General features: G+C 56.4%; 2 protein-coding genes across 2 annotated transcripts in view; both read right to left on the bottom strand.

Moving 5' to 3' along the window:
- Positions 1 to 23,402, bottom strand: part of LOC119822487 (H-2 class I histocompatibility antigen, L-D alpha chain-like) — a 741,986-nt gene that overhangs the window by 499,336 nt on the left and 219,248 nt on the right. The gene's annotated exons all lie outside the window — the stretch shown is intronic.
- Positions 1 to 23,402, bottom strand: part of Tnxb (tenascin XB) — a 59,528-nt gene that overhangs the window by 19,108 nt on the left and 17,018 nt on the right. The window contains 34 exon segments of the mRNA XM_038341788.1: positions 5,329 to 5,538; positions 5,541 to 5,606; positions 5,609 to 5,693; positions 6,069 to 6,173; positions 6,176 to 6,218; positions 6,220 to 6,265; positions 6,268 to 6,321; positions 7,525 to 7,541; positions 7,573 to 7,706; positions 8,435 to 8,663; positions 8,720 to 8,766; positions 8,768 to 9,030; positions 9,795 to 10,072; positions 10,240 to 10,516; positions 11,589 to 11,670; positions 11,672 to 11,892; positions 13,771 to 13,795; positions 13,797 to 13,867; positions 13,870 to 13,904; positions 13,906 to 13,979; positions 13,981 to 14,096; positions 14,551 to 14,593; positions 14,595 to 14,638; positions 14,641 to 14,670; positions 14,673 to 14,739; positions 14,741 to 14,839; positions 14,841 to 14,854; positions 15,254 to 15,446; positions 15,449 to 15,493; positions 15,495 to 15,589; positions 16,932 to 17,222; positions 17,565 to 17,855; positions 19,148 to 19,441; positions 20,339 to 20,707. Coding sequence (XP_038197716.1) covers positions 5,329 to 5,538; positions 5,541 to 5,606; positions 5,609 to 5,693; positions 6,069 to 6,173; positions 6,176 to 6,218; positions 6,220 to 6,265; positions 6,268 to 6,321; positions 7,525 to 7,541; positions 7,573 to 7,706; positions 8,435 to 8,663; positions 8,720 to 8,766; positions 8,768 to 9,030; positions 9,795 to 10,072; positions 10,240 to 10,516; positions 11,589 to 11,670; positions 11,672 to 11,892; positions 13,771 to 13,795; positions 13,797 to 13,867; positions 13,870 to 13,904; positions 13,906 to 13,979; positions 13,981 to 14,096; positions 14,551 to 14,593; positions 14,595 to 14,638; positions 14,641 to 14,670; positions 14,673 to 14,739; positions 14,741 to 14,839; positions 14,841 to 14,854; positions 15,254 to 15,446; positions 15,449 to 15,493; positions 15,495 to 15,589; positions 16,932 to 17,222; positions 17,565 to 17,855; positions 19,148 to 19,441; positions 20,339 to 20,707 — 4,353 coding nt within the window.

Below are 23,402 nucleotides of genomic sequence, written 5' to 3'. Positions count from 1 at the left end.
GGGCGTGGGTGGCGCACACCTTTAATCCCAGCTACTCGGGAGGCAGAGGCAGGCGGATCTCTGTGAGTTTGAGGGGCCCAGCCTGGTCTACAAGAGCTAGTTCCAGGACAGGCTCTAAAAAAAAAGCTGCAGAGGAAACCCTGTCTCGAAAAACCAAAAAAAAAAAAAAAAAAAAGCAAAGCCTTGCTGGGTGTGGTGGCTCATGCTTTAAAACCTAGTGCTGGGTAGAAGCAGGTTGATCTCTGTGAGTTCAAGGCCAGCCTGGTCTGCACAGTGAGTTCCAGTTCTGCCAGGGCTACAGAGTGAGACCTTGTCTCAAAACATAATGACGATTTAAAAAGCAATAATAAAAATTGAAACAAACAATGAGTTTTTTTTTTAAAAAAAAAATACCAAACACACTGGCCTCAGTGGCTGCACCCCTACCTTTCTGGACCCTTTCTATGCTGCCACCCACGAGCTCCCCACTCGGCTGTCCCTCCTTCTCGCTGCTACCACCCACTGACCTCTTTCCTCCCTCAGCATCAGCTTCTTCACCGCCCCGCACAGCCACTGCTCGGAGCCTTTCTGAGACAGCTCTCCTTTTTATCTCCCTCACTAGGCTCTGATCCCTGTCCCCAGTCTGAACATGGACCTGCCCCAATCCAGCTGCCTCCAGATGCAGAGTGTCCCAGACTTTTGTTAGACCCTTCCTAGCAGCCTTGGCCACCAGCCCGGAACCTGAAGATGGGTCACCATCTCCCATGATCCAGCCTTCCCTTCCTTACTCCTCCCTTGTCTCGCTCAGCCTTCCAGCCTGCTCTGCATAGACCCATCTTTTGACCCAGATGCCAGCATTCTCCCCAGAACCAGACTTCCTGAGCTGCCCGCAGCATATCCTAAGACCATCTGAGGACACCTCATGAAATCCTCGGGTTTCTTCTGGACCATGCTTTCTCTAGCTTGCTGGTCTCTGTGCTAGGTCGGATTTACTCTTCCTAAGCTGCTCCCAAACTCGTGCCTCTTAGAACTCAGGTCTTGGTGGTTCCCTGTGAGCACGCAGGCTGGCTTGGGTGTCCTTTGTCAGGTCCTGCCTGTCCCCAGGTTTCTCCACACGATCTCCTTGTTGTTTGGCTGTGAACCAACCCGTCATTCATTCTGGAACCCATCAGTTTCCCCCAGGCTCAAGGTTCCCCATGGATGCAGGCTGCACCTGCGTCGTGGCACCGTAACTCTTTGATACACTGGAGGATGTGTACAGTTAGACACAGATCCCAGCATCTCTCACTGTTTCCATAGTGACGGAGCTCTGTGAGGACTCATAGGAGGCAGGAAGACCGCTGGATCCACCACATTCCCATGGAGCGCCAACCCCTTGGCTGTGAGGAGCCGTGCTGGCTCCACCAGTCAGGATGCACCCAGCTCCTCAGATACCTAGGCATTAAATGACAGGGTCCCATGAGGTGGTTGGGGCAGGAGGAAGTGGACCCTTAAGAGGTGTGGCCTGGTGGAAGCCCTGGAAGAGGACAGTGAGCTGGACGCTCCCCCCTTTTCTCTGCGACTGCTGTGATGTGCTAGGTCTATAACACTATAAACAGCTCTGAAGGAACAGGGCCAGCCCACCAAAACGGCGAGCCAAGCAAAACTTTTATCAGTTGGTTATATCAGGTTCTTTTTGCTTTCGAGACAGGGTTTCTCTCTGTAGCTTTGGAGGCCTGTCCCTGGAACTTGCTCTGCCTCTGCCTGCCGCCGGCCACGGCTGCCCAGCTATACCAGGTTCTTATCACCGGAGTGAGGCTATTGCCTGCATCTTGATAAGAATGCAGACTAGAAGACCCTGGATGGCCCTGCTGTACCCCAACCTGCACTGGTCCAAGTCCCCGATGCTCAAGAGCAGAGGCTCCCAGGAAGTTGATTACAAGGGGACAATTTCTGAATCCAGGTCCATTGTACCCGGGATGGACACAGTCCAACCCCACAGTACTTCTCTCCCATCCCCCAGCACATACCACCGGGGCCACCTATCCCTATTCTTGTGAAGAGTCAAGGTCCAGGAGAGGCTCAGGGAGTCTGGGGGAGGACCTTTGCCCGTTACTGGATTCCCTCTGAAGCGATACTCCTTGGGGGTTTCTGGGCAGGATCTCTTTCTCAGAGTCCTCTGACCTAGGAGAAGACTTGGGACCATGCAGATGTTTAGGGACATCAGCAGATAAACTTCCTCAAGCAGAAGCCTGGGGACTCCATGTGGCCTCACAGCTGGAGAGCCCCGCTGTCCTGTCTTAGTCAGGCTGCCCTACCACACACCTTCAGAAGGCAACTAGGCCGTGTGTGTCAGGAGCCAAAGTACTGGGCTCATTTCCTTTGCCCCAATATCCCACTTCTGGGCACTTATCCTAAGAAAATTATTAAAAGCAGGAAAAGTTAAAGCATGGAAAAAATTTATAATGAGATTATTCATGACAGCAAAATGTGTCAGGACCCAAAACGACCCGTACAGATGATCAGTTTTGTTAGCAGGGCTTTCACCAGAAAGCATCGGATAACCATTAAAATGATGATTAGATAATAGGTCACAAGGTATAAATGACTACCAGCAACTGGCGCTCAGAAAAGCAGGGGCCCACTGCAATGGGAGCACTCAGACGGCTGCATGGGAGCATCCCAATGCTGCATGGGAGCACTCAGATGCAGCACGAGAGCACCCGATGCTGCAGCAGAAAGTGGAGGGGGCATTTACACAACCGGCTGGCTTTTGGATTGGGTTTGTGTGGTGGTGGGGGGTGCTATACATGGAAGCCAGGGCTTCACACAGGATATGTCAAGAGGCTCGCAGTTACTATGGCAGCTGTTGGGTCAAGCCAGACCGAGCTTTTGCTTTCTAGTTCCCAAGCTTTTCTCATGGCTGCCAACATTCCTCGCACTACAAAAAAATGCAGGCTCGAGAAGTTATTGACTCGGAACATTGAATAGGTGAATGGGAGATGATGCAGAGAGATAGGGCAAGGACGGCGGGGGACTGGGGATAAGAGAAATGGGCGTGGGCGAGGAATCAGCGGCTTACCCCAGGGCTGGCAAACTCTCGAGTGGCTCCCCAGTTCTCCCGCACACCCCACAACCCTGCAGCCTATCAGGACACACGTACAGAAGTGAGACCTGTCAAGTCAGGGAGTCTGTGAGACATTTGATTGCTCCACCTAGATGGCCACCAGGACACAGGAGACTCATAAGCTGGCCCCTCTGTCTGGCATGAGTGGCTTAACCCACCCCTTCACAGTGTCCCTGAGGATGGGGCCTGAGTGCACCTGTGACTTACCTGTCCCCTTGCTGCTTAGGGACCTTCGCAAATTTAATTTTCTCACAATTAGAAACGCACGGCGTTGCCAGGGTGACAGGGGGGGACAGATGGAGTGCCAAGGGAGAGAGACTGCATTTTTCTGCTTTTCTGTGATTATAAAAGGAATGCGTGGAGGGGGGAAAGAAATGCTTGCCGTGTTGGAAACATTCACACAATGCAGAACAGATTAAAAACAGGAAAAAAAAAACAAGGCAACCCAGCAATGTGCAGAACGCGGCAATTCCGTCTCTCAAGGCACACCGCCGTGGGCGCCGTGGCTGCGCCCCATCCTGCTCCCCTGCCTTGCTGGCTATTGTCAACTGGTTGTGATTAGCACCCTAACGGAACCTTTGGGCTCTGCTGCCCCATTTTCTTCTCTCCTCATCTTGGATTTTATTTTTTGAGGGAGGGAAGATTATTCTGACCCACACTTTGGGGGAGTGTTGTCCATTGGGGAGGGGGGTGTGGTGGACAGCCACATCATGGTGATCAGGAAAGAGGGAGGCGGAATCCAGGAGGGGTCCAAGCCAGAGACAGTCCAAGAAATGCCCCAGTTAACTACTTCCTCCACCAAGCGCCCATTCTTGCCTCTCACCAACGCCCAACAGTGCCACACAGCTCTAGTCCATCACGGAACTCAAGGGTGGTGTGTGTGGTGTGTGTGTGTGGTGTGTGTGTGTGTGTGTGCGTGCCTGAGAACACATGTGGCTGTTGCTCCACGGGCATGAACCACTTATTTGGCACATGGTCTCTCTCGCTGGCCACCGATTCGTCTCGGCTGACTGTCCAGAGAGCCCTGGGGAGCTTCCTGCCTTTACCCACCCCGCCAGCTCTGCCATTAGGAGTGTGTGCAGCCCTGTCCAGCTCTTTTCTGTGAGTCCTGGGGATGGGACTTGGGTCCTCTGCTTTCACATCAAGGACTTAACTCAGCCTAGAGCTGTGTGTTGTTTATTACGACAGGATCTCTCTCTGTAGTCCAGGCTGTCCTTGACATCACAGAGATCATCCTGCTTCTTCTGCCTCCCGAGTGCTGGGATTAAAGGCGTGCGCCACCACATCCAAATCACTTCTACGTTTCCATAGAACATTATGAAACTGTTTAATAGTAAAAATTTATTTTCAAATTTATTTATTTTTTAAACTGGGCTACGATATTGATACATGCCTTTAAACTCAGCACTTAGGAGCAGAGGAGGGGCAGATCTCTGAGTTCGAGACCAGCCTGGTCTACAGAGTTAGGACATCCAGGGCTACATACATAGAGAAACTCTGTTTTGAACAACCCACCCAAAGCAGAAATTAAAGAAGGGTATGGGCGGCACACACCTCTAATCCAGCACTTGAGAGGCAGAGGCAGGTGGATCTCTATGAGTTTGAGGTCAGGACAGCCAGGGCTATACAGAGAAACACTGTCTCAACGGGGTTTTATTTTTATCTTTAATCATATGTTGTGCCTGTCTGTCTGTCTGTCCATTTCCTCTCTCGGTGTGTGTGTGTGTGGTGTGTGTGGCGCGTGCGCGCGCGCGTGCATGAGCGTACATATGAGGCCAGAAACATCAGACCCTCCTGGGGCTGGAATTACAGGCAGTTGTGAAGCTGCCTGACTGGGTGCTGGGTAACCAATTGATGCTCACCTGCAAGAGCCTCCTTAACTTCTGAACCACATGTGTGGCCCCATGCTAAAGTATTGCCAGGGTACAATGCTGTTTATGCCAGGTAGTCACCCCTACTAGTACGCTGTTGAGTTATCTGTGTATGAGTGTGGATGTGGCCTTAACAAAGGCTCCTGCAATTGAGAAAGGAAAACGGGAAAACACTAGAAGGGTGGTTTGCTGTGTGAGTCGTTTCACCTGCTGGAGACCACAACACAGTGAGGAAGAGGCTGTGAACAAGGCCAAGGCTGTGCAGGAAGGACATGGAAGGAAACCAAATCTTAGCCTCCTGGGATTGGGAAGAGAAGGGGGCCACATAGCCCTGGAAGGAGACACGCCCCTAAAACCCCAGTTCACACTCACCGGTCATGCCCACGGTGGACACGGGGCCCACACGCTGGCCATCATGGAGTCCATATAGGTTCATCTTGTATTTGCGCCCAGGCTCCAGGTCTCTCACGATGGCCTCCCTCTCCTGGCCCCCGACACGCACCACCTGGGGCCGCCCAGCACTGTCCTTGTACTGGACACTGAAGGAGTCAAAGTCTCCCTGGGGGACGGTCCAGGAGAGCTCAGGGAGTCTGGGGACGATGCTGTGACAGTCAGGTCTCCCAGGAGCGGCTCCTCAGGGGGCTCTGGGCCTCTGTGCTGGGCTCTGTGGGGCTGGGGGTCTCTTCCTCTGCAGCTGAGAAGGGGACAGACAGGTGAGCAGGGTCCCCGCAGGTGTCCTCAGTGAGGACAGAGTGCCATAGTTACCAAGGTGGTTCTGAGGTCAGTTCAGAGAAGCCCACCTTGGGGCTTTGGGGTCCTGGTCAGCTGACAGCTGGCCAACATGCCCAAGCTCCTGGGTCAGCTCAGCTGAGGGGACCTGGACACCAGCAACATAACTGAGGCCTCTGTGGCCCTGCTGCCCAGAGAGACAGCCCAGGGGAAGGCACACAATAGTAAGCCATAGCTTCGGCCAGAACAGACCTGGGGGACTGACCAGTCCTTGGCCCTATTCCCCAGTCACTAGTCCTCTAGAGGCTGGAGGTTCTGTTTCCCAGTGGGTCCCACCCTGAGGCTCCCATGTCCACTTACCCGTCCCCCCCCCGACAACAGACATGGGGGCCTACACGCTGGCCACTGTGGATGCCATACAGGTTTCATCTTGTACTTGTGGTCCGCTCCATGCCGGGGATGGTGACCTGGTCCTCGTGCCCTGGCACCCCCGCACCACCTTGGGCTGCCCATCCCCGTTCTTGTACTGGATCCGAATTGTCAAACTGTCCTTCGGGGACTGTCCATGAGAGGCTCAGGAGTCAGGGGTGGCATCTGTCACGGGTCAGTTCCCCCAAGCGGGCTTCAGGGATGAGGCTCAGTAGGTTCTTCAACAGAGTCTGGGGAAGGACAGAAACAGAAGCTTTGCCTTTCTGGAAGGAGTTCCCAAGTCCCAGTCTCTGGCGTGTGGGTCAGAAGGAGGCTGTATCTAGGGCCTGATCATGTTCTCTTCCCTGTTGTAACCACCAAGCCTTTCTGGGGTCTCCCCGAGGCCGGTCAGGTCACCGTTGTGGCTCAGACCTCTGCACGTTTTGCGCTCACACTTTAAGGTAGTTGTGTTTGTTGTTTGCAGACTGAGTTGAATGTAACCCAGGTTGGTCCTTAAAAACTGAATGGATACAGGACCTCCTGCCTCTGTCGCCTTCCAAGGGTTTCAGGGGTGTGTATGCCTGGCAAGATCCAAGGCTTCTCTGGGGACGTCAAAAACTCTCCTGAACTTAGACTGTGGAGGTTCCTGGCGAGGTCAGGGTGCTAAGTGTTAGGTGGTACACCTCACAGAGGTGAAAGCTACCACAAAACCTCAGGGAAGGTTGGGGAGAGGCAGGAACAGGTGGCCTCAGGCCAAATGAGCACCCGACTGAAGCAGTCAGGGATCATGAGCCCCATTATATCTCTCTTCCTATATCTTCTGGAACTTAAAAAAAAAAGAACTTTTTATTAGATTTGTTCATTTAATTTATGTGTGAGTGTTCTGCCTGAACGTATTCTGTGTATCATGTGTGTGGTCTGCTGCCTTTGGAGGCCGGAAGACGGCATCTGGAGGTTACAGATGTTGTGACCTACCACGAGGGTGCTGAGAACTGAGCCTGGACCCTCCGCAAAAGCCACAAGTGCTTTAAGCCACTGAGTCAACTCTTTAAGCCCCAGTCTGGAAATTTCTTAAACATTATTTGTGGACAGGATTTGCTGATATTTCATGAAAATTTGTTCCAATTCCAGCTCTTTCTAGAGTCCCTGGGGAAAAAGTCAGAGATCCTAAAATATCTTCTGAGGCCTCAGCACCCAGGGACCTCCTCCAGTCTCCCTCCTCCTAACTGGGGCCGTCCTCCTCCTCCCTCCTCCTAACTGGGGCCCTCCTCCTCCTCCTCCTCCTCCTCCTCCCTCCTCCTCCTCCTCTACCACCTCCCTCATCATAACTGGGCAGCCCCGCTCCAGATCCCATGTGACCTGAGGCATTGAGGTCTGGACAGGTTTAGAGGCTGAGGAGTTTTGGGGTCCTGCGTCTCTGCTGTATGAGACAGTTGAGTGGCTCTTGCCTGAGAAGTAAAAGACTTTACCCACACTCACCTGTCCACGCCCACGGTGGACACTGGGCCCACACGCTGGCCATCATGGAGTCCATACAGGTTCATCTTGTATTTGCGCCCAGGCTCCAGGTCTCTCACGATGGCCTCCCTCTCCTGGCCCCCGACACGCACCACCTGGGGCCCGCCCAGCACTGTCCTTGTACTGGACACTGAAGGAGTCAAAGTCTCCCTTGGGGATGGTCCAGGAGAGGGCTCAGGGAGGTCTGGGGGACGATGCTGTGACAGTCAGGTCTCCCAGGAGGCGCTCCTCAGGGGGCTCTGAGGCCTCTTTGCTGGGCTTCTGGGGGGCTGGGGGTCTCTTCCTCTGCAGCTGAGAAGGGGACAGACAGATAAGCAGGTCCCCACAGGTGTCCTTGGTTTCTTGAATAGGAGCTATGGCTACCAGGGAGGTTTCCAATGTCAGTTCAGAGATGCCCTCCACTTGCGGCCATGGAGTCCCTCCCCGGTCAGCTGACAGTTGACCAACATGCTCAAGCTTTTAGGGTGACCTGCTGCAACCTGAGCAACTACCAGCATAGCAAAGGCTTCTTTGGAACCCTGGCCCAGGGAGACAAGCAGCCAAAGGAGGGTACAGGCTATAGCCTCGGTTGTAGCCAGCCTTGATACTGACCATTCTGGGGCCACCAATTAATCTCAGCCCACCTAACCTGGGGGTCACCTCTCAATGGGTCCCACCCTGAGGGCTCTCATGTCCACTCACATGTCACCGACCACCCGACAACAGACACAGGGCCCACACGCTGGCCACTGTGGATGCCATACAGGTTCATCTATTGTACTTGTGGTCCCGGCTCAGGGCCGGGGATGTGACCTGGTCCTCGTGCCCTGGCAACCCGCACCACCTTGGGCTGCCCATCCCCGTTCTTGTACTGGATCACGAATTGGTCAAACTGTCCCCTTCGGGGACTGTCCCAGGAGAGGCTCAGGGAGTCAGGGGTTGCATCTGTCACGTCAGCCTCGCCCAGGTGTGGCTTAGGCTCGGGAGTCATGGTAGGTGGTTCTGTGGGGCTCCTCCTCCACGCCGCACTGGACCACGGAGAGAGGAGAATGACCGCGGGAACTTCGCCTGCTCTGGATCTTTGCAGCTGTGTAGGTCAGACCTAGTCCTCTCACTTACCTGTCAGGGCCTCATTTGAGCAGGGCCCACACGCTGCCCATCATGGAAACCATACAGGGGTCACCAGGTATCTGTGGTCAGATTCCAGACCAGTAAGGGTGATATCAGTCTGGTCACCTTCTGTATTGACCACTTTGAGTTGCCCATCTCTGTCAGTGTACTGAACCTCGAAGGAGTTAAATACCCCTTCTGTCACCACCCAGGAGAAGATGCGGCCTGTAGGTGTGGCCATCCTCCACTCTCATCTCCCGAAGCGGGGGTAAACTGCGGGAGCTGAAGTCGTGGGGACCTCTGTCCAAGCTTCTGTTGTTTCTTTGGGGCCTGGGGTCAGAGAGAGACGGGAGAGGAGGTGACTGCTATGTTGCTGGACTCATAGGGGTAGGGGAGGAGAGGGTTTGGGGAAGGGAGGGAGTGGGAGGAGGAGGGAGGAAGGCAGGAGGAGGGAGGGCTAGCAGAAGCATTTGACGTGCCAAACGCCAAGTAGAAGCTGCATTTGCAGGAGTCTAAAAATAAGGTGCAGAGAGGTCAACCTCAGAGGACAGGAAGCATCCCAGCGGCTGCCGGGCCTGGGGAACAAGTGCAAAGAGGACCTCAAAACCGGGCAGAGTTGAAGCCTCCCTAAGGGGACCTTGTATCCCTCCCGTGGGCCATCAGACCATCAAAACAAACCCCACCCTGTCCCAAGTTAAATTGCCCAGGAATCCCATGCTGGGAGAAGGAAAAGGTTAAGGCTCCAGCCAGCAGGAGGGGGGAACACGTCTCCTGGAAGGAGATGTCACCCAACTGTGACAGCTCGTCAGCCGGCCATTGCGGAGACTGGAACTGATGGGTGGGACCAAGTCTTGACTGGGCCTGCTTAGATATAAATACACCTCTGGCTCTCCATTTACACCTAATGTCAAGTCCCAAAGATGGATTTGAGGGGTCTCTGGAACCTCTTTTGCTTCTCTTCTCAACGTGGTCCACGTTGGATAAAACTTTCTGCTTTTTCTATGACTTGTCCTGTTTGCTTGGCCAATGGAGGGCAGGTGGTCAGGCCCCAAACAGACTGGGGGCGCAGGGGTGAGGGAGTGGTTTGCACTTACCAGTCATAGCGATGACAGAAAGGGGACCCACACGCTTGCCTTCGCGGAGGCCATAGAGAAGCAGCTTATACCTGCGGCCTGGGTCTAGACCAGAGACCCTGACCTCCCGATGGCTGCCCTCCACGGGCACCACCTGGGACTGCCCGTCCCTGTCTTTGTACTGGACAACGAAGGAATCAAACTGGCCCCTCGGAGACTGTCCAGGAGAGGTCCCACGGAAGTCTTGGGTCACACTAGTCACCTGCAGTTCGTCCCCTAGGCGAGGTTTTGAGGGGGGACTTTACTCCAGGTGTGGTCCACGGTATCCATGGGCTCTGGAATAGAGACAGAGGCAAGAAATAGTTCAGCCGTTCGTGGGCTGTGACCTTGAAGGGCAGGGGCAGGGAGAGGAGGGGTTGCTGCTGTGAGCGAGGCCTGCTGCTCTGGGCCCTGCCAGAAGACTCACCTGTGGTGCCCTCCTGTGGAGAGGGGGCCAAAACGCTTCTTTCCCTGAAGCCCATAGAGGAGGAATCTGTACTTGCGGCCCGCATCCAGGCCTGTGACGGTGGTTGTGCGCTCTTGACCCGTTACTGGTAGCAACCGAGGCCCACCCTTGTCCTTGAACTGGACCAGGAAAGAGTCAAAGTGGCCCTCGGGGACTGTCCAGGACAGGCGCAGGGAATCCGTCGTGGGGTCCGTCACCCACAGCTCCCCAAGGCGCGGAAGGACCCCTGGGCTGGCGGCTTAACACAGAGAAAGGTTCTTGTATTTATTTTTTTCCAAAACGATTCTTGACCACCTCCCCCTAGGGCTGGAAAATTCCAGAGTGGCCTAGCGGTTAATGCCTCCCCAGCCACTTTTCTACTACCCTCTCATCCACTCCCCCACCTAACCCTTGTGGGGATGGGTCTTCTGTCTCGAGTCCACCCCCGTAAGGACACCCTAACTTCCCTGTTCATTTATCTCTGACTACGCTCTTTCTGTCCCCTTAGAGACTCCCTTTTCTGCAGGGCAACAGCTTACCCAGAAACCCCAGCTGAGAGACCTGACCGATCCCTTGGGGAATTCCTAGGGGTTAAGAGGCTCTCTGGTGCAGACAGACAAGTGGGGGGAGGTGGGTGCTATGGGGTTCAGTGTGGCCCAGCCTCCCATTTGACTCACAACACCCACACTCCCACAGGGCTCGGAGGCGGCGTGGGGCTCGCTCCGTTACATGATGCGGGGATTTGTGTTGGGAGTGACACACACAAGAAAACTCAAACAGAGAAGAAATCCCGTGACTGCCAAGGAGCCATCCAACTTGGGAAGGCGCTGGCCCGCCGCCCTCCTGGACAGCAAAGCCACTGACGGAATTGTTATTGCGAGAGACTTCTGGCAACGGGGAAGCCCCAAGGGCCAAAAGAGGGCCTGGACCAAACCCCAAGAAAATGGTCCAGCTGGGTAGGGTTTCTCTGGCTTCCATTTTCCCAGGCTCTGAGAAGTCAAGGGAGGAAGGTGTACCTCTCTACCAGAAGAGGGGACAGAGGGATGGGAGCCAGGTGAGAGCCAGGGAGACAAGGCCAAACTCAGGCTGACAGCGGCACCTGCCCAAGGAGGACAGGAGAGGCTCCTGGCCACCTTCACCCTCTCAAGAGGCCCCAGGCCCCCACAGCCCACCTTCTAGAGAAGGCCCAGCATGCGGAGCAAATGAAGGAAAGAGAGGATTTGAGAACCTGCCCTGTTGGGTCCCGGCCCTGATTTGGACTGGGCTGGGTAAACAGGAAGGTAGCTAGCTAGCAGGAAGTTCAGACACTTCGGGGAAGCAGAGTGTCATGCAGTCTTCACCTGTCTTTGCCTCCACAGAGACCTGACTGTGCCGTCTCCCATCTTGGACCCCGAAGAGCAGGAACTTGTACTTTGCGGGAGGGCTCCAGGCCTGAGATGGTGACCTCCCGTTGGTCGGACTGCCACAGGCACCACTTGGGGCTGGCATCCCTGTCCTTGTACTGAACCACGAAGGAGTCGAATTCACCCTCAGGGACAGTCCACACGAGGCCCACGGACTCGGGGTCACCTCTGGCACTTCCGCTCTCCCAAGAGTGACTACCAGCTTGGGAGGTCTCAGTGGCTGGATCTGGGGCTGGTGGAGGATGTCTAGGATGGGAAGCAGAGCATGGCTTAGCCTCCTGGAAAGAGACCTGGCTCTGCTGTCTTGGGGGCTGGTGAAGTGGGGAAAGAGTTTCCTCTTTATCTTCAGTGGCCCGTACATCCTGGTCTGCCACAACCAGATGTGTCAGGTGCGCGTGTGACTCTCAACCAACAGAAAGACACCTTTCACGTGGCCTTAGAGTCACCCCGGGGCATCAAAAGCACTGTTTGCTGACAGAGAGGCCCAGGCACTGCCAGGTCATAAATCAGAGAGTAAAGTGTTTGATAATGGCACATTGATCTTTGATATCCATAAGATGGTTCCATGGACCCCAAACCCGAGGATGCTCAGGCCTCTCATAGAGGGTGCCAGTCTCTGCACATCCTAAAAACTTTGAATCACCTCCAAATAGCTTACTGCAACCTCAAGCAATGTAACTGCTATACAAACGGTTGGCAACTATCTGGTTTATGAACCCATTCAATACAGACATACGTGTGCGCATGTGTTCACGTGTGTACAAATGAGCATGCAAATGCATGTGTGTTCATATGTGTGCAGGTGAGTATGCACATGGTGTGGGTGTTCATTGTGTGTGGGTGAATATACATGTATGTGTGCATGCATGTTCGTGTGCATGCAGGTGAGCATGTGTGTGTGTGTACACATAGAGGACTTTTGGGCTGTTCGTCAGTAGCCGTCTGCCTCATTTTCTTCTGAGACACAGACCCTCCCTGGACCCTAAGCTTGCCGACTAGGCAAGGCTGGCCAGCCGGCGAGCCCCAGAGACTCTCCTGTCTCTGCCTCCGCAATGCGGGGATTGCAAGCCTTCTCCACCGTGCCCAGCATCTCCCATGGCTTCTGGGGATCTGCAACTGCCCACTGACCTGTCTCCACAGGCCTGAGGAGGAGTATGTTTTAGAATTTTTATTGCTGGGTCTGGTGAAATGGTTCAGTGGGTAAAGGCCTTTGCCTGGTGACCTAACTTCAATCCTTAGGACCCACACGGTAGATGGAAAAACGGACTCACCATCAAGTTGTTCTTCGGCCTTCATCACGCTGTGATAAGTGAGCGTACTACCACGCGTTCGCACATGCTCACACACACATGTACAAACTTATATGTTTTTGTGTTGTCTATTCTGTCTGCAGCTGCACGTGAAACCTCTGAAGATATGGAATGCCGATTATATCCCGCGTCGTTAGTGTCCTTCGTGACCATATGAATTCTTTTTTCTAGATTTTCACGCCGTGTACTGAGAGAGGATAGGGGTTCCCCCCAGAAGCCATGGTCCGTGAGTCACAGTGAGCTTATGTCTGGGAGTAATGAGAGGAAGCGGGAGCCGGGAGTTCAGGGAGGCGTGTCTTCCCCAGGGGTGATGTTGGAGTGGGCCAGAAGGGAATGTGACTTGGACAGACACCCAGGACCTTTGAGAAGTTCTGAGATTGTGTGTGTGTGTGTGTGTGTGTGTGTGTGTGTGTGTGTGTGCTTGGCCTCAGTGAAGAAGGGCAGAGAATGGGGAGGCAGCAGCTGTGTTGTTCGAGTCACCGTAGGGTTGTCAACAGGCAGGAAGAAAAAGTGAAACAGCTGCGTAGTCAGAGAGGAGTGAGGGGGAGGGCGGAGAGGAGAGGACAGAGGGATGGAGGCCAGATGGGAAGCAGGGTCAGGCTTGGAGTGCAGATAAGGAAACCACTGGGTGTGGGAAGGTCCCAGCCTAGTCAATGGTTTGGGGGGTTTGGGGATGGACTCGTGACTGTGAGCCTGAGAGAGGCCCGTAGTCACCGTGCAGAGGCTAAGGGATGCAGTCCCAGGCAGGGCTGGGACTGTGCGTAACCAGGGCTGGTGTACCGCCTGACTCTCTCACTCACCTGTCATTGCCAACACAGAGAGGGGGGCCCACACGTCGTCTGCCATGGAGCCGTAGAAGTTTCATCTTGTATTTTCTTGCAGGATCCAAGTCGAGATGGTGACCTCGCGCTGGTTAGCAGCTACAGGCACCTCCGGGCTGCCCGTCCCTGTCCTTGTACTGGACCATGAAGGAATCGAACTGTCCATCAGGGACCATCCATGAGAGGCTTCACAGAATTGGGGGTCACACCCGTCACTGTCAACTCCTCCAGACGGGCTTCAAGCGGGGGCTCAGTGGCCGGAGAGGGTTCTTCTGGTTGTGAGTCTGAGACAGAAATGGTAGAGCCTGCTAGGAAAAGTTCCCAGGAGGGCTGTACCAAGACTGCACCAATCGGCAGCACTCCCGTCCAGAAGCTTCACCAGCAATCCGGTGGCTCTGGCACTGGCGATCTGGCTCAGCAGGCACAGGCCCTTTTGAGCAAGCCTGTAACCTAAGTTCTATGTAGAGGTGTAGGAGAAGAGCCAGATTCACAGAGCTGTCCCCTGATCTCTGTAACTTGCACAGTGACACACACATCAGAGGCAATGGCAACATAAACGCACAGACAGCTTCACTGAATCCTTGCCAGCTGTGTGTCACGAAGCTGGTGACAGCCCTGGTCCTGGGTGACTTGCCCTGTCTAGAGACTACGACCATTCAGCAGCTTAGACAGCCCCTGGCCATGGGGCAATGGGACTCAGGAGTAAGAGGGAACAAACAAGATCTAGGCCACACTCCCGGTCAACCCCACTGTGGACACAGGGGCCCACACGCTGGCCATCATGCAGTCCATACAGGTTCAATCTTGTATTTGCGCCCAGGCTCCAGGTCTCTCACGATGGCCTCCTCTCCTGGCCCCCGACACGCACCACCTGGGGCGGCCAGCACTGTCCTTGTACTGGACACTGAAGGAGTCAAAGTCTCCCTGGGGGACGGTCCAGGAGAGGCCTCAGGGAGTCTGGGGACGATGCTGTGACAGTCAGGTCTCCCAGGAGCGGCTCCTCAGGGGGCTCTGGGTCCTCTGTGCTGGGCTCTGTGGGGCTGGGGGGTCTCTTCCTCTGCAGCTGAGAAGGGGACAGCGGTAAGCAGGGTCCCCGCAGGTGTCCTCAAGTGAGGACAGAGTAGCCATAGTTACCAAGGTGGTTCTTGAGGTCAGTTCAGAGAAGCCCACCTTGGGGCTTTGGGGTCCTGTCAGCTGACAGCTGGCCAACATTGCCCAAGCTCCTGGGTCAGCTCAGCTGAGGGGACCTGGACACCAGCAACATAACTGAGGCCATCTGTGGCCCTGCTGCCCAGGGAGACAGCCCAAGGGGAAGGCACACAATAGTAAGCCATAGCTTCGGCCAGAACAGACCTGGGGGACTGACCAGTCCTTGGCCACTATTCCCCAGTCACTAGTCTCTAAGGAGCTGGAGGTTCTGTTTCCCGGTGGGTCCCACCCTGAGGCTCCCATGCCCACTTACCCGTCACTCCGACAACAGACATGGGGCCTACACGCTGGCCACTGTGGATGCCATACAGGTTCATCTTGTACTTGTGGTTCCGCTCCAGGCCGGGGATGGTGACCTGGTCCTCGTGTCCTGGCACCCGCACCACCTTGGGCTGCCCATCCCCGTTCCTGTACTGGATCAGGAAGTGGTCAAACCTGTCCTTCGGGGGACTGTCCAGGAGAGGCTCAGGGAGTCAGGGGTGGTGTCTGTCAAGGGTCAGCTCTCCTAGACGCGGCTTCTTGAGGGGCTCTGGGGCCTCTGTGCTGGGCTCTGGGGGGCTGGGGGGCTGACCCACAATGTGTGGTGGGGCTGAGGAAAGAGAGCAGGCACTTAACAGTGGCGGCCAGTCTGCGGGGCACCAAAGTGCATCGCATGTATGCTCCTCTCCTGAAGTCTTAGGACCCCTGTGGCCTTGGTATCCAACACCCAGTCCCTGAGGCGATCTTTTGAAGCTGCCTGCTTCCTCCTCCCTACAACCGGACCCCACCCATTTCTAAGGAATGCTTTGCTGAGGTAAGGTCACTGCCTAGAATGCAGGGAAGGTGGCATCTGGTAGGCAAGCCTGGGGAGAGTCCTGCTCCTTCCTCCTAGGTGGCGCTGGATATATAACTCCCTGGGCCCCACAACAGGGTCCCCACCTATTTTCCCCTGCAGTGGGTTTCTGCAGGGTTCCCTGAGGGACTGACACCCTGGGGTTATATGAAGAACAGGAGAGAACAGGGAGGGGGCAGACTAGAGGCAACAGTGGCTATGGTATTATATGGGGAGGTCAGGAGCAAAAGGGGGGTGCTGGGGAGGCAGCGGTGGCTCGGCTTCTGCAGAACTGGCACACAGGTATTCTGAGCTGGAGTCAGCTGTACTTTAGGTAAGGTCTTACTGTGCAGCCCAGCCTGACTTGGGATTCAGCAAATCTCTTGCCTCAGCCTTCAAGCGCTGTGTTAAGGGCTTGTCTTACCATGTTGCGATAATAACAGCGTCATGGGGTATCACCATCGAGACCCGCCCCCCGCTTGGCAGAATGGAAGCCGGAGGCAGCAAGATTAAGTGACAGGATCAAGGTCCTATGGGCACTGACTTAGGAAGTCAGTAGTGAGGGACAGGCAGCGGCCTCCAAAGACCGTGCTCTCTAGCAGTGCATCACCAGCGGACGGGAGGGGCTGAGGACATGGAGGAACAGGAGGGACAGATGAGACTTGGAGCCTGACTAGGAGCTGGGGAGTGAAGGCTAAAAGGCTCCTTTCTGTGTGGAAAGAGGCGGGAGCAACATGGCCCCCCGGCCCCCTGGGTCTGCCTCCCCTGCACAGAGCAGCCATGTGGTGAGGGTGCCGGAGCGGAGGGCAGCAGCCCAGCAGTGATGGCCAGGGACTGAGTCAGGACTGAAGGCGTCCAGGAGAAGCAGCTGCAAACCATGGCTGAAGGAGAGGGGCCTGGAGGAAAGGGTCTGGCTGTTCAGAATGGAGAAAAGTGAACTTGGAAAGCAGTGTGAGGAGCCAGAGCCTGGGCAAGGAGTCCAGGGATGGGATGTGGGGACAGAAGAGAGGCTGGGAAGAAGGAGGTAGAGGTCTCAGCAGGAGGACTGCAGAAATGGAAGGTGGAGCTGGGGGCAGGCCCTGCCTGAGGCCTGAGGCCAGCAGTGTGGGTTCTGACTCACCCGTTTTGGCCACCACAGACACGGGCCCCACACGCTGCCTGCCACGAAGCCCGTAGAGGTTCATCTTATACTTCCTGTTGGACTCCAGGCCAGGGACAGTGACCTCATTCTCATCCCCCACGACGGGCACAGTCTGGGGCTGCCCCTGAGCATCCTTGTATTGGATCACAAAGGAGTCGAAGGGGCCCTGGGCCACGGTCCAGGACAGATGCAGGGAGTCTGGGGTCACGCCAGTCACCGTCAGTTCCCCCAGGAGAGGCTGCTCAGAGGACTCCTCTTTCCTGTCTGGGGCTGTAAGCAAGAAGGATGAGCCATGTATGGAACCCACAGCCTGGGATGGGGGTTGAGATTTGGACCTGGGGTTCACACTCTATTAGTGTAAGAGCGAACACACAACCCTGGGAAGCTGGGCACAGCCAGAGTATGACATAGCTCCTGGGCTTAAGGGAGCACCCTGAATGGGATGGAAGGGGCCTAGCTATGCAGGGAAAGCTGGCTGCCCCTTAGCCTGGGAGCAGGGCCAGGGTGTTGGGATCAGCCATTTTGCTGGGAGGCTCAGCTGCTTCCCGGCTGAGGGCGAGTGTGCAGAGAACAAGAAGAGAGCACAAAAGAGCTTAGGTGGCAGCCACTCACCGGTAGTGCCATCAGCAGTGAGGGGCCCATACCGCTTCTTATTGGCAATCCCAAACAGAGTGAATCTGTACTTGTGATTGGGATCCAGTGGGGAGATCACCACTGACAGCTCAGGCCCCTCCACTGGCACCACAAGGGGCCGTCCTTCCTTGTCTCTGTACTGGACCATGAAGGAGTCAAACTGGCCCCCAGGAACAGTCCAAGAGAGTGCAGAGAATCCGGGGGTGGGGTCTGTTACCCACAACTCTCCCAGACGGGGTGGAGATCCTGGGTCGGGGTCACTCTGAGGCACTGGGAAGGGGGAGTAGAGACAGGAGAGTCACGGGAGGAAGGCAGTCTTGGGCAGGCTGCTCCGTGTGCAGACACATGACTGGGAGGGAGCCAGCGGGGTCTGCGGAGCTGCGAGCTGTGAGCTCTGTCAAGGGGCTGAACCGGATTGCAGGAAGGAGCAGAGCAACACCTTCTAAACAGCCTAATGCAGCATACTCCCAGCCAAGGGGAAGAGGCTCTGGAAGGGAGGGGGGAACACAGCCAGCCTTTCACATCTGTGTGGCCAGGGAAATTCTCCCTAGGCAGCCTCCATACTTCCAACTTAGCTTTTAGCTTCTCCTTCAGGAGAGGATACCCGTGGGTGCATCCGTGTAGGAAAGCACCCACCCACCTGCTGCTGTCTGCCACGCCCCTGTCCCCACCTGTACCCGCTTTCTGAACCCATCCCTGTCTTTGCAATCTGTTGCCAGAGGACTCCGGAAATGTCTGCATCCATCACCTCCAATCCAGCTCCGCCCTCCATTGGGCAGCTCCTGGTGACCTGGCCATTGCTACGTCCTGTGGACACTGGAGAGCCCTAACTCATTCCTGTGGACCCTGCCTGGCTGCACCCTCCTCCCAGCATCTGGGACACTGTCCTGGTGCTTCTCCACCTCTGATCCCCTGCTCCCCACAGCTACCAGGTCACAGTTGAGGTCCCTCCGATCGCGGTCAGGCAACCCTTTGTACCTCGGTGGTACCACTCAAGGCTGCTGAAAGGACCTATGGTCGTTCAAGAATGCCCTGAGCTCACTGGCTCCAGAGACACACAGAAGGTATTTTTCTGAGTGTCCTGCCTTGTATTGTCCCCCTCCTGCTGTCGCCTAGGGGACAGAAGTGGCAGAACCGGGGACCTGGCCTCAGGCTCTCCTCTCACACCCAGTCCCACTGCCACCGTTCCGGGCCAGCATCAGCCGTCAGTCACCAGCTGCCCCAGGAGCAGACACTGTGCTATTTCTGAAGTAGCCCATCACTTCACTCCCATCCAGAGGCCTTCAGGGGTCCCTCAGGGCTCCCGAGTGAGGTCAAAGCCATCCCACACAGCCTGCAGAACCCCAGAACTAAACCTTCAGCACCCCACATGTCCTGCTCTCCAGCCAGAAGAGTGCTGTGGGTTCTCGGGAGAACCCCCTCTGTTGCCCCCAGTGCTTTCCCTTCAGGGTGTAACACAGCTACAGGCTGCTATGGGCCCCACACCATCTCCCTGGACCCTAAAGCTCTGGGGTGAACTGCTTCAGCACAAAGTGAAGGCAGGGGTGCCTGCTGTCACTCACAGATCTTGGCTTCAGCCACCAAAGGGCCATGCCTCTTCTTGCCAACGAGCCCATACAGAACAAATCTGTACTTGCGCCCCGGTTCCAAGGATGTAATGGGTGCTGAGCGCTGGGGTCCCTCCACAGGTATCACCTGGGGCCCATCTTTGTCCTTGTACTGGATCACAAAGGACTCGAACTCCCCCTCAGGGACAGTCCAGTGCAGGAGCAGGGAGTCAGAAGTCAGGTCAGTCACCGTCAGCTCACCCAGCCGTGGTAGGACCGATGGCTTCCCAGGCTGCTCCTCAGCCCTGTCTGGCATTTGGGGACAAAGACAAAGCAATGCTGGGCCAACCGCTCCCCTTCACCCTGTCTCCCACCCTCTGCTCAGCCTCACTCAAGTTATCCCGGATGCCTCTCTCCCTGACCCTCCCGAGAAGGATGCATTTTCTCTAAGTCCCCTCTTGATGGCCCCACCTCTGTACCCTAAAGCTTTAAGGAGAGCTTTGTTTCCCCCATGGCATTACCTGGGAGTTTCTAGCTTCAGAGCAGCCTTCAGGCTCCCCAAACCCCTGAGCTGCTCTCTCCCTTGCTCCCCTCTCTCCTAATTGTCAGCTTGTTCTATAACTGAACTGGGAGACCACTCTAGTCTCACAGGGAGAACCAAGGGGGGTGTGAGGGCCAGGCGTCTAGACCTTGTCCTTCCCTTCCATCTCTGAAGTTGCGATGACAGTAGAGCCCCCTGAACACACACAATACTACACAGACACACACAGACACACAGAGACACACACACAGAAGACTTTATCCCCAGGAAAAAACTGTCCAGTTCAACCGCAGGAGCTGCTGTCCCCAAGAGAGGGTACAGCTGAGGGCCAGTGCCGGACCAGTTCCATCCACCTTGAACTCTATGACCCCGGGGCAGAGCAGAGGAAGCAACCAGGAAGTGAGCAGGAAGTGAGCTGTACACGGAGCAGCGTCGCCTCCTGGATGGGTCACTACCTACCTCTGACTTTCCTCCAAATGTGATGCCCCTCCTAGCCGCCTTCCCTGTGAACTCTCAAGTCTTTCTCTCCCTTCTGCTTTCTCTTAATCTCCCTTAGACCTGCCCTTCACCGGCCCCTGGAATCCTCTCCTCCCTCTAGAGCCTTGAGATGCCCCAGCCCCTCCCCCGGTTTCAGGACACTGCTCTGAGCACAGTCCAGAATGTACCCATAATGCCTTGGTAGGTGATGGGAACAGAGGGCTTGCCCCCAGGGGTGATCCCATGGAGGAACAGCTTGTAAGGGGCTCCGGGAGGGGGCGGGGGCACCAGAGCCTGGTGGGCGTCTCCTGGTAGCAGTTCTTCGTACGCCCAGGGCCCCTCGGCCACCTGCATGCGCAGCTGGAAGTGAGCAAAGGTGTCGGGCTGGGCAGTCCAGGCCACACGGAGACGCCCTGCCTTGTTTCTGCCCAGCACCTTCAACTCTCCCCGCGGGTGACGCTCCATGATCAGGATAGGGGCCTGGGCCCCCTGGGTCGGAGAGGGGCCCGAGGGAGGAGGCTCATCGGTAGCCTCCAAGAGGCCAGAGGGTAAGGACCCTGGGAAGGGGCAGAGCGGGTGAGAAAAACAGGAGAGTCGGGTATGAGAGTAGGAAGGGACCCTCTAGTACCCAGGTGTGCCCTCAGCCTCTGAGCTAGGCGGCTCCCCTCCCCTCCCCAGCTGCTCCCCAGCCCTGTCTGGGTTCAGGAGACAATCGATACTTCTTCCCATACTTGGCCAAGTCCTCCAGACTCCCCCATGGAGCTTATCTGGAGCGGCCAGGCCTGGCTCAGGGCAGGCAATGACACACAACCTGCCGAACCTCCCTGCCCAGGAGCCTCCCACACTGGTGGTGTCCGCCTTCCATTAGTGTGCAGTGAGAAGCCTGGAAGAAAGGAAGGGGCGGTGGTGTTAGGAAGAAAAGGGGCGGTGGGCAGAAAGGGAAAAGAGAGGGTGTGAGGGTGGACGTCCAGTTCCCGTGGCATCTGGGCCCTATGGAGGAAGAAGAGGTCCACCCCCACCCTGCAGCCGCAAAGCCCCCTGTCCCTGGGTCAGGCATCAGTCCTGTGGGAGAGACCAGCTGGAGGGGAGCCACGCCTGGAAAGCAGTTCAGGAAGCCATGGTTTCACCCCCCACCGCCATCCACGCACGCACGCCACGCGCACGCGTGCCTGATGGCTTTCAAGGCCACCCTCAAGCACTTCTGCAGCCCTGCAGGGTCAAAGCCAAACTGTGGGAAATAACCACAGACCACAGGCTTCAGGCGCCCTCACCGCAGTGAGTCAGAGTGGGAATCTCCGGTTTCAGTCCCACCCACTGAAAAAACTGCCGGGCAAATCTCTGCAAACACCCAAGTCTTCCGCAGCTCGCCTCAGAGGTGTCCAAGCTGCAGGTCAGCTGTGAGTGCCGCCCCACACAAGACTATAAGCTTCCCAAAAGCATTGTGGATGGTGGTTTGTTTGTTTTCAATAAAAAGAAAAAAGAAACCTCAAGTGCAAGGTACAAACTTCGCACACAACATCGTGTCACCACGTCGAGATGCCAGATTTGCCCGGCAAGAACAGGCATTGCCGAAGAGCTTGGGAGCCCAGGTGCGAGCCAGGCAACCCCACAAACCAGGCTTTAGTAGCCCTCAGGAGAATGCCAGGACCCTGGGATGGGGCTTTTGGAACACCGGAGGGCTGCTTTCTGTGGCAGTATCCTCCAGCCTGGCCAGGTAGGCTAGGAGGTGGAAGGGCGTGGTGGGGGGCGGAGGCCTAAGCGGTGAGACAGTGGGGGGAGGAAGTGGCAAGTGGCGGCAACCTCGGAGGCAGGTGACGCTGGACAGGGGGTGGGCAGTCCAGGGCCCCAGCCCACACTACCTGTGGTGGTGATGAAGGCGTAGGACTTGGAAGTCTGCCCTGCCCGCACCCCATGGACCTCCACGTGGTAAGTAGTGCCAGGCCTGAGGTTGGGTAAGCGGACAGTGCGTTCTGAGCCATCCACAGTCAGCTCCCCGCTGGGGCCCTTGGCGGGTGGCAGTGGTCGCCAGCGCAACACCACACGCTCGAACTGGCCCCGGAGCCCGTCGAGGGACACGATCAAGGCGCCGTCGGCTGCACTGCCCAGCACCTCGGGCTTCGGGTGACGCGCTGTGGTCACCAGGTGTGCATCATCGGACGCTGGGTTCACATCTCCCTGGTTCGATTCCCGGTTCCTGGTGCTTTGGGAGGGACTAGTGGTGGGGTGGGGGTGACGGGGCTTGGGTGCCGGGGCACCCGCTGTCTGGTGGCGCTTCAGGAACTCATGGATGTGGCGCGCCACCGAAGCGTAAGTCTGGTTGGCGCGCAGTGGGTAGCCGTGGGCCCGCAGGTGACGCTCCAGGTCCTGTACTGTGCCGCGGAAGCGGCCCAATTCAGCCGTCAGGTTACCCCACGGCCGTCGGGGAGGTTGGGGCAGGTTCGGCCGGGGATGCCACTCCTTCGCGATCCCCTCTGTGGGCCGCAAGGGCTGGGAGGGCCGCAAGGGCTGGGAGGGCCGCGGAGGCCGGGGACGGGGGCTGGGGGGCGGGTTTGGGGGGTGCACCTCCGGGTAACTGTAGTGGCCTGGTGCTGCCGAGTGAGAAAGGGGGAGGGGACATCAGGTCAGTGTCAGCTTCCCCCACCGCAGGCTCCTCCTCCGCTCCTCCTCGCCACCACGGATCCCCGGATCCCCGCTAACCCACCAGGGACAAGGCCTCTTCCCTGAGGCCCAGCCCCACCTAGAAAGAGAAATTAAGTGTCCCCGAGCCCCACCCATTCCTTTGCCCTCCAAGCCTGCCACTGTCGGTGCCCTAGAAGGAAAAAAAGCCAGCAGGCGGGGCGTGTATCTGATGGAGAGAACGAGAAAGGGGGAAGGAAATGTGAGCGACTCCGAGGGCGCTGCCTTGTCCCAGGAAAATGAACGATCTGTCTGGCCGCCTGTTAAGAGACCTTGAGGGCTGGTGGAAAACGACACTATGAGACCCAACCCCAGGCAATCACAGTCCCAAAGTCAGCAAGATGGGGTTGACCTGTGACCTGCTTAGCTCTAGTCTCCCCAAGATCAAACTGTCCACTGCCTATGTACCTAGGTTAGGATAAAAGCCACCCTCCCCTGAATGGCTCGCAGCATCTTCTGCACACTGTTTTCCTCCCAGGGTCAGTTCCTCCTGCAGTCTAACCTGCAAGCTTCCTATAGGACTCCAGGCATCCCTGAGCCTTTAGAACAGAGCAGGACCATAGGTGTACTGGGATT

Source organism: Arvicola amphibius, chromosome 9 (assembly GCF_903992535.2).
Source record: "Arvicola amphibius chromosome 9, mArvAmp1.2, whole genome shotgun sequence".
NCBI classification, from domain to species: Eukaryota; Metazoa; Chordata; class Mammalia; order Rodentia; family Cricetidae; genus Arvicola; species Arvicola amphibius.
The sequence above is the reverse complement of the archived record's forward strand: the minus strand, read 5'-3'. Positions and strand labels throughout refer to the sequence as shown.